Source organism: Haliotis cracherodii, unplaced genomic scaffold (assembly GCF_022045235.1).
Source record: "Haliotis cracherodii isolate W230 unplaced genomic scaffold, xgHalCrac1.p SCAF_3, whole genome shotgun sequence".
NCBI lineage: Eukaryota > Metazoa > Mollusca > Gastropoda > Lepetellida > Haliotidae > Haliotis > Haliotis cracherodii.
This window is the reverse complement of record NW_027266286.1, coordinates 69,527,953-69,544,104: the sequence shown is the minus strand read 5'-3', so window position 1 is coordinate 69,544,104 and position 16,152 is coordinate 69,527,953. Positions and strand designations below refer to the sequence as shown.

Here is a 16,152-nt window from a genome sequence, read left to right as displayed (position 1 = left end):
AGGATCAGATTGATTGTTCCCTATTTAAACTGATAGCGACCTGTCTTGCAGGAAGCTGTCTGTGACATTTGCCATGTTCCCTCTATTGTGTTCTAGTTTTGTGAGGAGTCATGCCATACAATGTCGAAGGCTTTGCTGAAGTGCTTTGGGGACTTCTAATGTGGACCATATCGTGTTGTGCAACACAGTGAGTAAGCTCTTTGTTTGATCAGGTAGGGTTTTCAATATCTCGTAACTGGTTGTGTCTAGACCAGGTGCAGTGCCTTTTTTATGTTGTATTGTATCATCAAACTCTGTCACAGTAAATGGTATATTGTATACCAGATGCTTGCTTTGCGGCTGTTTTGATATCTAAGGCATAAGCATTTTTTCCTGTTTGAATTCTTTGCTGCAATTGTTGTTGCTGCTGGCAGATGAAAAGTCCTCAGCTAGAATGTTGGCTTTTTATTGGCTGTATTGACGTTGGCTAACTTGGGAACTTTTGTAGGTTTACCCTTACCTCTGATTATGTATTTTGCTTCGGACTGTTTTAGAATTTGTTTTAACATTTAGAGATTTAAAGAATTTGCCATGACTCTTTTTTTAAATTGTCTATGAGCTGGCTTAGTTCTGTCCTGGATGCTCTGACGAAGGCTGATTTGACCTATTAGGGGCTTTCTTTGTCACTCTCCAAGCTTTTGCTATTTCCCTGTTCCACCATGGTACCGGAGTTTTGTCAGTTTTATTGGCATTTTGTAATTGATTTTTCAGCTGCGGCAGTAATTGTTGAGGTCAGATTTTGGCAAAAAGGATAAGGTTTATCCGTGTCAATTTCTGAGGATTTGAATAATATACATTCCTTCCTGAATTTAGGCCAATCTGCTTTTAGATAGTCCCGTTTGAGCTGAGGATTGGGATGTTCCTCTAATTGAGGTGGACTACCTATACAGGTGAGTATATCAAGGTGGTCGCTTCCCCAAGTACCATCATGGATTTGCCATTATCAATGTGAGGCAAGGTTGTTGGTGGCAATTGTGATATCAATTCAGCTCCATGTGTTGTGAACATGGTCATGACGTGTGTGACTGCCCTTGTTTAGAGTTATGAGATTGTCGTCTTCAACCCATTTCTGTACGATATTGACGCATTGGCATGAATCATCCCTGTCTTCCAATAAAGGATGGGGGTGAGAACCTACTAGTCATGACTTAGGAGAGACCTCTGCAGAGGAAAGTGCGATACCTCAGACAAGTGGTCAATCTCATTAAACTCAGATATTTTACTCCCATAGGATTCTCTCTGGGTGAAGATTGGCGACACCTACACAGAAGGTTGGGGTATCGCATCAGTTTTGAGTGACCAACAATGAACGATTCACATTTCAACCTACTATGACAATAATATTTGGATATTGTCCCTGACCCATATACAAACATGATATGTCGTTCACCTTTCTGTACAGAGTGCATTGTACGATTCCGACTGTTTCATAAGCATGTACTTATGAGCCACTATCAAATAGTGGTGATAACTGGTGTTTGCGACGTAATTATTCATATACCCGGTATGTTGTTACAAAGAAATATTGTCTTAGTTTAGTTGTTTCATAAACATGTATTTATGGACCACTATCAGTTAATGTCTTATTTGTTCTTGACTCCTAAATACTCATATTGAGCGTATGGTGAAGCAGTAGATGTACGGAGAGAATCAAATTGCTGCACATAAGGGATGTTCAAAACACCAAGAACCAATGGGTGTTTTGATAGAATGCGTTGTTAACACAATTCTGTATGTCTTGTATGTCGAGATTACCATGCAGCAGCGGAGGGTACGGAGAGAACGTGTTGTGAACGCAGTGATGCATATGAGGGATGTTGAAAATACCAAGAAGCAGGGAGTCCATATATTTTACACTGATTAGTTCAAGTGACAATTCTTGACTTCGTCCCAAGTACGGGGGCACGGGTGGCCCAGTCGTCTCGGGTGCCGCGATTCGCTGTCTAGAGTTGTGTTACTTGGGCTCGTCAGAAACCTATGATCGTGGGTTCGAATCCCGGTTCGTCCAGATTATGTTTCTAGGTTTATCAGCACCATACCCGTGCTCGCGGGTTATACCAAAGTGGTATATACGTATGAGACTGTCTTCACTTCGGGGTTACCTCGGGAGTATAAAAGTCCAGTTTCCACACTTGCCGAACTAGGCAAAAATTATGGAATTATATTTTGACTGAACTAACGAGGCTATGCATAGTCCAATCAAAATCGCATAACAAAATAAACATCCGTTTCGTCAACTGCCGTCCAGATTTCAGCCGATTGCTGGATATGCAAAGCACGTGTAGACCTGTTTTATCATTTAGATTTTGATTATCGATCAGTTCGTCTTGAATGGGCGTCGCCATTTTGTTTGAAGCAAATGCAATTGATATGAGAGATGGATCTGATTGGTCAATAGGAGGGACATCGAAAGTACATAACTCGTAATAGCCACTGGTGGCGCTACGATCGAGCCCAGAAATTCCAGCCTATTTTGGCAAGGGTGGAATCTGGACTTATAGACAGTTAACTGCATTGCCTCGGGAAGATGACATCAAGTTGACACGCTGTGATAAAACTGAAATACTGCTCAAACCGGCGTTAAACCCAATCACTCATTCGTCACAAATACAGGCAAATATCACGTTCAGTTGATCTGTTGACACTTTTAATTGATTTTAAAACAGCTCCAGTCTCCACCTGCTTATCAATGATCGGATATGTTCGTTGGTTTGCAAGTGAAAAGGTATCCATTGATTTAAAAAGATTATTTACAGACTGATGTCATTGTAATCTAGTCCGTGTTATATTTATATTTATTTTGTTGCCTCCTGTAATATGTTTTCGGGCTGATCACTAAATATTTTACAAGTCATTGTGTTATGTAAATACATGATATAGGTACATGATCCTCTATCGTTGTCTCCCGGGTCGACACAATCTGCATCACACTTGTTTGACCTCCTCTTGTGTAACTGAGTAAACTACATAATCTTTAGAACATCTTTATTACATTTAAATCATAGATTTTACTGGTGATGATTCACAATTCTGTTACATATAAAAGTGTATACTGGTGTCATTAGGGTTGTCTAAATATGTTATGTATTCATTCCCATGGTGACTAAACGTGTCTCGGAAATATATGTGTACAAATAAGGTAATTTGAGTATACACACATCGGTCAACAACATGTACCTAGCTATAGCTCCCGATAAAGAGTCAGTTGTATAACAGACAAAATCTATTTCAGTACAGACAGTCCCACATTTGTCGGTGCTGCCGACAGTTCATATGCACCGTACTACAAGATAAATTCTCCGTCCTTGTCTATCCTGGCAGCATATAAACATGCGTCCGTCCTGGCTGTTACATCTCACAGCTTTGAACAGATAACGTAACTTCCAGACAGACTGTGGACAAACGGGCGTAGAGTTCACATGCACCCTTACGTTATCTTGGGATATATAGGAAACCCACACGCAACTCACACGCAACCCACACGCAATAATACTTATGCGTGGAACGCTGTTTGCACGCAATTAAAGACTTAAGTCATATATCGGAGTTTTGATTTTTTTACCCATGTAGTTTGATGTGCTTATATATAAATAGTGTGTCTATATACATGCACCAATTCGTCCTAGTCACCTGATTAAAATAATTGATTAATTGACATCTACATTCGATGTCGCGCGTCACCATTCGTCACCTGGGCCCCGGCTACATTAATGCCCTTACCTTTTCTATGACCCCATGCTTTCAAAGGTTTGCGTGCGCAGCAGCATCTTTATATAATATGTGCAGAAGGATTCTCGTCGACAGCTATTCTGACTGAGCTATTAAAGTCGATACCTGTTAAGGGAATTCCGTTTTTATTAATGCCCGATTTATCTCCATGATAGTATCGTGTGATAAATGGCATCTTTTATACGAATGTCGAATTTTCCTATGAAGGAGAATACCTTTAAAGTCTGATCTTGTATCAGTCAGTGGCAGTTGGTATTTTACAAGGGAAAGAATGTTATTCCCTAACAAAGTAATGTGCATACCAACCCATGTTGAGGTCGCGGTCATCAGACAACTTCTTGGTAGGGAATTCTGTATCGCTGGTTGGTCACGCTGAAGAACCAGATCGAGTTCCGCACATGGGTGTCAATGTCAGTACCGCCCCAATTATCACTCACATACAGAAAATGATTTTAAGCCATGTTTGTGTACAGAAACATCTAAACATCTAAACACCTGTCTAAACTTAATGGGGGCGGGAGGCAACGCAGGTCGACATTGTATCGATGCATGGAGCTTTTTAAAAGTAGTTCCTAGATGACGTCATTTGCATATTTATTGGATCCTGATACGACGTGTATAGGATGGGTTTATCGCATTGAAAACTCGTTATGATAAATAGAACAGCTCACTAGAAGCGGTTAATTGTCCCTCGTGAATTAACGTTGTTAATAAAGCGACAAAACACTTTCCACATCCAACAGATCTCTGCAAAGAGCAGAGTCGACGGTACGATTCCGGATATAACATGAGCATGTGTTTATTAAATAACTATCAAATTGTGATGGTACCAGGTGTTCGCGAAAACACCCTTGGTGGAGCTCGGGGCAGATACAAGTCATTCACACGGGACAGGTTACCTGCCATTCCTCGTAGACCTGCAGAATAAACAGGAGTTTATTAGTCAGCCACAGAGTGACATGTGGACGACTATCGTCCATGTTTATACTTATTCTAGTTGTTGGAAATAATTTAATTTTCTGATTAAAGTGGTTATAACGTTGTTACAGGGAAATTAAGTTACACTTATTTCGACAGATATACGGTGACCGAGACATTTGTGGAAAAGGTTATCAATTTGACACTTAACAGTTAAGTTTAAGAATCGGTTCGATTTGTTCGTACCATTGCCGTATTTCACAATTTATGTCATTTTCTGACCACACCAAATCCTTAATACATCGCCTGTATCGTAATAGAATATTTGTAAAATACCACCTCCACCATGTTAATGGTACCACTGATAAGCTAATTAAAAAATAGCCCCCGAGTATAATAGCTCACTTGGTTGTATATTCAAAACCAGATACTGAAGATAGTAGCAATCACATTGTAATAAGGCCTTAGTGCTCGCTACCGCTACACATACGCAATACGTATTGCATTTCAGAGTAAGACGGAAATTACCCAGTTAGTTAACGCTCCCCAACTTTAAGAAGCAAGCACAGATATTGTATACGAGGACCATATTCTTGAACCTACGACCAAAGTATCCTGACTCCATCGCCGTAGGCCACTTGACCCTTGGCGACAGGTTCACCACAGCTTTTACTCGGGCAAAAGAAAGTATTCTCCCAAGTTTGATGGCTAAAATTGAAACAAACAAGAAATGGTTATTCGATGGTGATGTATTTGATACGCTGATAGCTGTGTTTTCGACCTTACGTTTGCTGTGTTTCGGCGACGGTATTTCAGCCTGATACTATTTGATAACATGTGTATGTGTTACGCGTCGATTCAAAGTTGAAACAATATGTTAATCTAGAATTCTGTACATAAAAGAACTTAGTGTGAAACCAACACACAACCAGCAAGTGGTCTCAATCAACAAATGTATTAACATTAACTAGGATTACAAATCAATACAAATTACTGCACGGTAATTACAATGGCAGTACACAATAGAGTGGTAGTACTATATTCAATGACAGTATATAATATGATGGCAGTGGTCAGTATAAAATACAAGAATACAGTGGTGATAGCAAACGTTAGTGGTAATGATATATATTCATCCAGCGGCGACAGTAGTCAGGCTTCCGTGAATGTCCAAGCAGGGAATCAGGAAGATGGGCGATCTTCACATGAAAGCTGGTTCCAAAGCGATGAAATACGTGATATATGAAATGTATGAGAGATACGTAAACACGCTCCCGTCTCCTTATATACAACCTACCTAGCTTCTCCCTAGAACCTTCATGACAATGCTTTAATGCTCAAGACAATGCTGGACAAGTCTCGCCGTTTCCAGGCGTTACCACACCACTCAAGACTAAATATAGTAACGTTCTGACAACTGCTTACCATAAATAGTACTACATTCCTAACGACTGATCACTACCTTAATACAATGCAATGAACATCTACCGAATCTCAATACAAACATTATAACACGACTACAATCATTATTAAACATAAAATACACTGCTGTGTAATAGTAAGTTTTTGATCACATACAATTTTCATCCGTTGGTTGTTAGTTACGGTACTACTGTTGTCATATGTCAGCAGTATCGCTCCATAGACTTGAGAAGACATATATTTGTCCCTGTGTTCTTTGTGAAATAGAAAACTTAATAATACCCTATATACACTCGATATCTTGCATAAGATGTAGACAGACTAATGGTTGTCTGCTGAACAACCTGGCACCATGTTCTCTAGGTCGTTGAACATTTGCCGAAAGTGTGTTATCGCCACTCCGCATTTATCTCACATCAGATAACTGAGACACGAGTTCTCATCTATAAAACAAGCAACCCGTTCTAAGATGACATTGTGCAGGGGAAACTCACCATCAACATGCGCTGGACAAGGCTGTTGTGTTCCCTCTACTGTGTGTTTGTAATATGGGAAGGTAAGTTAGTTTTACATTCGTATGTTTCAGATCTGAAAAAGTTTGTTTAATGTTTCACGTTTTGTTTATTTTGTGCAATTTATCATTATTCAAAACCGCACTGCTCGTACAATATGTTTTGAAGAATTATTTCGTTGTTTACAATTTTTATGACTTGTATGTGATATTGAAATTAGAAATATGGTTTGGGTTGAAAGTATGACCATATAGTTGTCAGAGCAAATGCTTACTGGTATTCCTGGTTATTTCACTTCTGCAAGGTGTTGAGTTTTCACATTAGAATGTATGAGTTTACGCTAAATAACATTTGTTATATCATAGAGAACCCGAAGAGTGGATACGGTTGTTCTTTCATCCCGTTTTTGAACTGGGAGCAAATATATCTATGAACCGCATTGTAGGGGGAAAATATTGTGTCATTTTCTTGCAGACATGTGTCCAACGGATAAAGTTTCTTATTTTTACTTATTAGTTAAAAAAACCATTTTTGAGCATTTGTCAAACCAAAACAGCGCCAAACCCCCGCTTATTATCCCCACTGAAAGTTAAAGGGTTGTTCCCTAATTAAGCTTCAGTTGTTGGGGAGCAATAGCCTGTTTTTATAATGTATTGTTATGTATCGTAATATCCATTTTATGATTCCATACTAGTTTCAAATATTTGTCTGTGATAAGTCAAGTTATTTTACTGTCCTTCGTTGGCAGTTATTGGCAAAGTATTTATAATGTTTAAACTTTGATAGTCACGATATGGCTGAAATATTGCCGATGTGACTTAAAATTTAACTCACTCACTCCCTCAGCCCCTAACTTTAAAATTATTTCATACAATGACGCAGCACTGAAGTGACACCGGTACGTAACGGCTTTTGACACGAATAAGTAACGGCCGTGATACAAATAAAAACATATCCCCCCTCTTTTGACTGTCAATACGTAACTACAAAATATGTAAGTACTTTATTATATGAATATCCACATCGTCCATCTGTTGCAGGAACTTGTGGCTACCAAGATCAAGGCAACCCATATCATGACGGACCTCTGAAAATACAAGAGCAGACCATCTCAAATTCTGGAGGCGGTTCCCCACTACATGCGAAAGGTATACTCCGCAGTCGCGTCCAAAATCAGTGCACTTACATAGCGACGTGCATCTGTGTGTGTGTGTAAGTAGTTGCTTGTACTAGTCCGGACTAATGCCGATTTATAGTGCTAGCCCACTGAGATACCATGTCGCAGTTTAAAGTGAATACCCCACTCAGACACAGTATACTGACTCCAAGCAGACCAGTCCTTGTTTGAGCTCTTTAATGCTGAGCGCCAGACAGGGAAACAACAAGTACCTTTTAACGTCTTTTGGTATGATGCAGCCGGGGATCGAACCCCGGACCTTCCGCTTTCCGGGCGGACGCTCTACCACTAGACCACGGAGGTGGTCCCATATCTTATGATGAAGGGAAGCTTATCTAAGTACATATAGGGAGAGGGGAGTTGTAGATTCTTTTCAAATGACATATTTATCGCATCGAGTGACCTGACAAAGGCGATTTTTCAGGAGTGGCGTGAAATATCAAAAAAAAAATTAGGAGAACATGCGATAAACGAATACGTGATCGACACTTGTACAAGTATATTGTCTTACTCTAAACACATCCCTGCTTAAACAAATATATACCTACTATTACATTTTGACAAAACATTCTTTTGTGAAAGATATTTGAAAAGATACCAGAATTTTATGTTGTCTGTATTTATACTGTGTGACTCGCCTTAGCAAATAATAAAAAAACAAAATCGGAACATTTTTTAAAGAATAAAATGAAAACAAACAGATATATACGTATGCCACATGTTCTTATTTGTTTTACGTGTGTTCAGTGTTCTCTCCCGTGATGAAGGGGAACTACTCACCCGTGTTCTTCGTGGGAGGTCTTAATGGCTACGTCATTGTAGAAGCATATCAGATCGTCCAAAAGAAGATCGCCTCCCATGGTTTTGTCGTCATTGGGGTCGACTACAAATTCCCCGTCTTGCGAAACTCATCTCTTAAACATAAGGAAGAACTTGGTCAGGACCTGAATAAATTTTTCGACGAATTAACTTGGGTTTGTTGAATTCTTTATTAAATATGAATTATCGCCCCTAAATTCAAGATTTGGAGAACACCTGCAGCTTCTGTTTCGTAGTAATGCGCATGTCTATTGCTCACACGCACGACATGCAAGGGCTTCACGCGGTGACTTCACACTGAACATTGGCATTCATTGAGGGGTTTCCAAGCACGCAAAAAGCACCCGAGTGAAGCGTTATGCATAAGTTATTTTCCTAACAAGAGGGACATTTCTTTCTGTTAGAAATATAATTGTATTCGTTGTGTCATTTGTTTTTTTTAGAAACAAATTCGAATCATGAAGTGAATTGAACTCGATACTTTTCAGTTGAAAGCACACCTGAAGAACTTAACCCAAGTAAATATTCTGTGGAACCAGACATCTCTGATGTGTCATTCCTCCGGATGTGACGTCACGATTCGGATGATACGGATGAACAGCTCCTTATTTCAGGTTGGTCGGTCGCCAATTTCTTTAAAACTCCCCTGTGGAATTACAGGCCAACCCGTGAAGATCCGGGGTAGAATAGGTCTCCACAACCCATGCTTGCCACAAAAGGCGGCTATGCTTGTAAAATGCGAGTAACGGGATCGGGTGGTCAGGCTCACTGACTAAGTTGATGTATGTCATCTTATCCCATTTGTGTAGATCGATGTTCATGATGTTAGTCACTGGATTGTCTGGTCCAGACTCGATTATTTACAGGCTGCCGTCACATAGCTGAAATATTGCTATGCACGGCGTTAAACAACACACAAACAAACACAATACATGCCGCCGTGATATTAAGCAAGAATAAGGCTGAATGCTGCGGAATATTCTTTTACTTTTTTTACGTATTTTAATTGTACCTTTTCAGGCTACAGTGTTTCTAGAGCCCATGAGTTTTGACGTTAAACCAATCAACGTGACGCTCCCGGCCTTGATGTACGGCACCCAGCTGGCGGAGGAAGGAGTGATCACGTGCTGTATACGGGGCTTTGATTACCAAAAGTTCTTCGAAATTTGGCAGTGCCCAAAGATAAAAATGGAAGTGGCGGTGAGGATATCAGAAAGTAGATTTGTACATTTCATGTCACCAGTACATCGTCCACGTGGCTCACTTTGAGTGGCTACTTTTATATGGCCAATGACCGGTGCTTGTCCCGAGAGGCGACTTACATGTGGATTGGGTGGCAACACTGTGTAACCTGCTTGATTGTCATGACACGTTACTCTGAAGCTACCATGTTTCCAAGTCAGATTGGTTTTAGTTATTAAACGCCGCACTCAGCAAAATTCCAGCTGTATGACGGCGGTCTCGTAGTAATGGAATCTGGACTACGCAATCCAGTGATTGATATCATGAGCATCGAGCCAATGTATGAACCAAGTCAGCTCGATGTATTATTGTAGATTTAAACATGTCAATTTGAGTTTATACACAACAAGTAATATCAAAAGAGGCTTGTTGAATTAATACATGTCATTGGACGATCAGACCCGTGAAGATTCCGGGGTAGAATAGGTCTTCAGCAACCCATACTTGCCGTAAAAGGCGACCATGCTTGTCGTAAAAGGCGACTTACGGGATCGGGTGGTCAGGCTCGCTGACTTGGTTGATACATGTCATCGATCCCAATTACGTGGATCGATGCTCATGATGTCAATCACTGGATTGTCTGGTCCAGACTCGATTATTTTACAGACCGCCGTCATATAGCTGGAATACTGCTGAGTCAGGCGTTAAACAACAAACAAACAAACAAACATTGGACGATCACAGTATACTCTGAAGTAATGGATGACAGTAGATGCATTTTTCCAGGATTTTGGACACTGTGACATCCTTGACCCTGTTCCATGGGAAGGTAGGTTCAACAAAGTTACTTTAATTTAATATACTTACGACATCTTTCAACATTTTGATTTTTTATCTAAGCGAGGACGTTATATATGAGATAGTTGTGCATTTCTCGCGAGTGAGAGTATGGTTTTACGCCGTTTTTAGCAATATTCCTGCAATATCACGGCGGGGGACACCAGAAATAGGCTTCGTACATTGTACCTATGTGCGGAATCAAACCCGAGCCTTCTGCGTGACAGGCGAACGCTTTATCCGCTCTGCTACCCCACCGCCCCCTTCCTCTAGATGTGAGGTGAAATGGGGTTTAACGTCGCGTCCAAGATTATTGCACTTATAAAGCGACGTGCATGTACGTGTGTGTGTTTGTGTGGCTGCTTGTACTAGTCCGGGCTGATGCCGATTTATAGTGCTAGCTCACTGAGATACCATGCCTCAGTTTAACATGAATACCCCACTCAGACACAGTATACTGACTCCGAGCCGACCAGTCCTTGTTTTAGCCCCTTAATGCCGAGCGCCCGAAAGGGTAACAACAAGTACCATCTTTTAACGTCTTTTGATCGAACCCCGGACCTTCCGCTCTCCGGGCGGACGCTCTACCATTAGACCACGGAGGCGGTCTTCCTTTCTCTAGAACCCCATGCTTGTCGTAAGTTGCAATGGCCTGGTAGGTTGAGGGTGAATGGGCGTGGATTGTAGTTTGCACTTTTTGGAAAAAAACGAGTGCAAAGCTTTGTGATGTAATCAAGAATTTTTGAATTAGTATTTATAACCCTTTCAATTGTTGGCCTTTTCTAGCATTGATGCCATACAATTGTCAGCTTCGTTAGTTATGAAGTGGTTCATTTCAAAGGCTGCCATGCCATCCACTTCTGCAAGACGACCGACGACTCGAGGCTGGACGAGTATCGCCAGTTTGTACAGGGGATGGTGTCTGCTTTCCTCATTGGCTACACACAGGACTGGACACCCGCTCTCAACTATATTGTAAACCGGACGAATGTTCCATTAAAGTTATTAGATTTCGGCGTACAGCTGTCGTGTTGATACTGCACGTACACAGGTAAGATGATGTTGGGGACCAGTGTTTGGGGATTGATAGTAAGAAATAATCCGACCCTTCAAAAAACATTAAGCAGATACCATTCTAGCTTCAATTTTCCTAATTTATGACTCCGAAGGATGATTAAAACATGTCACTTGCGGTCGAGTAATATATTATTGTTGGGAAGAGTTGGGAATTCGTGTTTCTTTGATATACATGCCATTATATTTTATTAAACACGCCTTTCTGGTTTTCTTAGTCATATGGAGAGGAGACTTTAATAGAAAATACTGATTTTGATCAGAATTCCGGATTCCTATGAAAAAAAACCCGGATGTTTTGGAGAAAAAAAATCGAAAATGTATGACATTGTCTCAGCAATATTTCATCACATCATTGTTTCAGTGCTGGTGATGTCGAGTATGTGAAGATCTGGAATTGGAGAGGAGACGCTTGTTCCGCCCAAACAGTTATGTCCTGTCCCCTCAAGCAGGGAACCACACCGTCAGCGTGTTATGCCATGCAGGAGCAGATCCAAGGTTCGATGACGGATAAAACAATTAATTCACACCACCAGCACACGGGGAAAGTGTTTTAACTGTCACAGTCTTGTATTTCAGCACAGATTACGTATTATTGTAACGCTGTTCATTTTCAGGGTAAACGTATGACTATCACTTCTTGGCACGAAACCACGAAACGATGTTCAAAGACTTCCACCTAGCCCCAGCCCACCCCCCACCCCATAAAACATTTTTAAACACCTTCACCCACCCCAATTGATAGAGGAAGGGACGGAAGTGTCTTTCTTTGGACGTTGAGTGTTTAATTTGTATAGGCAATGGCAGCAGTGAAAAAGAATTTTTAGCAGTATAAGCACGCAAATACTATTGATAATAGTAATATTGTTAATGGTTTTCATCAACTTCCAAAATTGCTGTTTACTTTTTTTTCACGACCCTGTCCTGGAATGTTCGTTAATACGTGCCAGGCTTTTACGTCATATCATGTTGACGTGTTGATAAGAACAGATAATCAACAAGTCAGCATGTTCCGATGATTCTCAATGACAGTGCAAGTCTGCAATATGACGTTTCTCCAAGTACAGACGTATCAACAACAACGCACTGACTTCATGACGAGTTGCTACCCGATGATTGCATTTATATGGTTTGCAAAAAAATAAGAATATTATGCTTTTATGATATGTAGTTTATAGCATGAACATCTGTCGCAATTTACGATACAAATTTTGTCGCACTTACTTTACACCTGTTATCACACAGCATGTTTAAACATCAAGGGAACAGCTATTTGTGTTTTCAGGTAGGGGCTGGAGATAGCATTTTATTTTTAATGTTTAGGTGCGCAATTATTTTAAATAAAAAGACATAATGAACTTTATACTTTGGACACTTGTCTGGGAAAAGGCACATTATTCGTTTCACTACAAACGAAAAAGTAAAACCGATCCGAGGTAGAAAAGGTCTTCAGCAACCTGCCGTGAAAGGCGACAATACATGTCGTAAGAGGCGAAAAACTGGATCGGGTGGCCAGGCTCGCTGACTTGGTTGATGCATGTCATCCTATCCCAATTGCGTGGATCGGTGTTCATAATGTCAATCACTGGACTGGTTCAGACTCGATTATTTACAGACCGCCGTCATATAGCTGTAATATTGCCTAGTGCGGCGTAAAACAACAAACCAAAAACGTCAACTTACTACAGTGAAGACAGCCATGTGTGATGTCATGTATCTCTGTAATAAATATTAATTGAAGCTTGTGCATTGTATTTTTGTGTTTCTGAAGATGCTGTAGCTTAGTATATAATGAAAAGTGTATATAATGAAGTATAATGAAAAGTCAAAATGGGATTTGTCACTCATAAGGTCCCTTATGTCACGGCTGTTCACATTTGCCTTCCCACACTGGCTTCCACGGGAGATATCGCGACAAAAAGAAATTGCATCACAATGCTTTGCAGACCATTTATCTCTGCCACTGTGGCTGGTCAGCTTCACTTTTCACATTGATTTGTTGTTTAACGCCGCACTCAGGAATTTTCTAACTATATGACGGCGGTTCACTTTTTACACTCAAAACACTGGTTAATACTGTTACAAACTGATACAGTCAGAATAATGACTTTAGATGGAATGTAGCCATGTGTCTTTTGATTCTCTATTTATCTATGTGCGTACCGATACATATGGCCCGTGAAGATCCGGGGTAGAATAGGTGTGCAATTATTTTAAATAACTGACATAATGAACGGTATACTTTGGACACTTGTCTGAAAAAGGCACATTATTCGTTTCACTACAATACAAGGCATACAATCATAAATGATTTTCAGACAAACCGATCCGTGGAAGAAAAGGTCTTCAGCAACCCATGCTTGCCGTAAAGGCGACTATGTAAGAGGCGACTAACGGGATCGGTGGTAAGGCTCGCTGACCTGGTTGATACATGTCTTCGTATCCCAATTACGTGGATCATTGTTCATGATGTCAGTCACTGGATTGTCTGGTCTAGATTATTTACAGACCGCCGTTATATAGCTGAAATATTGCTGAGTGCGGCGTTAAACAACAAACCAACCAACAACCAACCAATACATATATACCTTTCGATGAAGATCAATGTCTAAACGCTGAAAGCTCGATGTTAAGTGAACAACAATGAAGCGAGCTTGCCAGACACTCAATCGTAACCAACTCGTCCCATTCCGGGACAAGCCGAATTGGAGGTTGCGGAAAGATACGAGGTGTGACGAATGGCCAGACAGTTTTGTGCTGTGTGTGAGGGGAGGTTACTCTTAGCGTCTTGGGGATACTTGTGTCTGGTGATGCTCTAAAATCTCCATTTTTCCAACAAATGCTGGCGCGTGTGCTCATATTTATGGCAACTAACAAATTTAACAATACGTTCTACCCATTAACATAAATGAGAAGTGAAGTTCATCCCACCCAACACTTCATATGTGTTCAATGAATGTACTTGGTATTTTAAATATGTTATGTTTGTTTGTTTGTTGTTTAACGCCACACTCAGCAACAGTCCATCTATATGACATCCCTCTGTAAATAATCGAGTCTGGACCAGGCAGTCCAGTGATTGACATCATGAGCATCGACCCACGCAATTAGGATATGATGACATGCATCAACCAAGTCAGTGAGCCTGACCACCCGATCCCGTTAGTCGCCTCTAAGGACAAGCATAGTCGCCTGTTACGGCAAGCATGGGTTGTTGAAGACCTCGGATCTTCACGGGTACCATGTATATGAAGGGAGGGCGGGACAGAAGTGAGAAATATATAGTCCTCAACATTTGATAAGGATACTCTTATTGTGGGACCTGTAAAGCGTGTTTGGGTGTTTGGAGATCGTGTCAACAAATAATATATTGCCATCATTTAATTCAATGTTAATAAAAGTAAGTTCACAATTCAAGTACACCAGCTGATGTTACTTAACAGTATGAAACAGCCCAGTATCCCTCCCAAATGTTGAGTAGTACAATGCAAACAGGCAACGTTGGTTTCATGACCCAGTTTCTAACAGAGAAGGAAATCTCACATCGTAAGAGGCTCAGCGTCCTGTCTATGCGTGGTGACCCGTGGCTATCACCTGTCCTAACTCAACTACCGCACGTTTGATAACTTCCGCTGTGTCCATAATGCTGACTCACAGTAGCGTTAAGAAGCCAAGCTAGTGTTACCTGATTTACATAATATTACTATGCCCCTTTTCACACGTCGAGATGGGAGCTCTCTTTCAGAAAGCTTGAATTTGTATTACTTCAAAAATCCATTATAGAAGAGTTGTCCTGGGAAATATGCAGAACTTGTGTTTTGTTTGTTTGTTGTTTACCGTCGCATTCAGCAATATTCCAGCTATATGACGGCGGTCTGTAAATAATCAAGTGTGGACCGGACAATCGAGTAATTGGCATCGTGAACATCGATCCATGCAATTGGGATACGATGACATGCATCAACAAAGTCAGTGAAACTGGCCACCCGATCCCGTTAGTCGCCTCTCAAGACAAGCTAGTCGTGAACATCCGGGGTAGAATAGGTCTTCAGCAACCCATGCTTGCCGTAAAAGGCGAGTATGATTGTCGAAAGAGGTAAATGTGAACATGGTAATGAAGCCTGGACCATGCCAACCGGTGATCGATAGTGTGAACATCCACCAACACTGTGACCATTTGTAATGATTGTCCATATGACAGCCATTGTGGCCATCTTCAACGCTTTAGTCGCATTTTGTAAGAAGCAATCATATGACAAACATGCAGTTTAATCTAGGACCGGGACCCCTATTGTGTCACACAGAAACACGAATCCATGTAATTAATCTGTAAAGGTGGTCGATTCCCTCTTTAAACGACTCCTCACAGCACAACATTCGATATGGTCGATAGCAGCAACAAAAGATGGGCATTCATCTACTCACTGTCAGCTGATCGACCCT

General features: G+C 40.8%; 1 protein-coding gene across 1 annotated transcript; it reads left to right on the top strand.

Annotated features, from left to right (window-relative positions):
- Positions 1-8,558: 8,558 nt before the first annotated feature.
- On the top strand, positions 8,559-11,670 carry LOC139475976 (uncharacterized). Its single transcript, XM_071259198.1, has 5 exons — positions 8,559-8,771; positions 9,105-9,230; positions 9,637-9,816; positions 10,585-10,627; positions 11,477-11,670. Exons 1-5 carry the CDS (start codon positions 8,559-8,561, stop codon positions 11,668-11,670), a joined length of 756 nt encoding a protein of 251 aa, XP_071115299.1.
- Positions 11,671-16,152: the final 4,482 nt, after the last annotated feature.

Bases quoted from the DNA above. Each gene is read 5' to 3' on its own strand.
- LOC139475976 (XM_071259198.1), top strand. From the start codon at position 8,559: ATGAAGGGGAACTACTCACCCGTGTTCTTCGTGGGAGGTCTTAATGGC. The intron at 8,772-9,104 runs GTTTGTTGAATT...GATACTTTTCAG, and splicing joins TTTTCGACGAATTAACTTGG to TTGAAAGCACACCTGAAGAA. The intron at 9,231-9,636 runs GTTGGTCGGTCG...GTACCTTTTCAG, and splicing joins TGAACAGCTCCTTATTTCAG to GCTACAGTGTTTCTAGAGCC.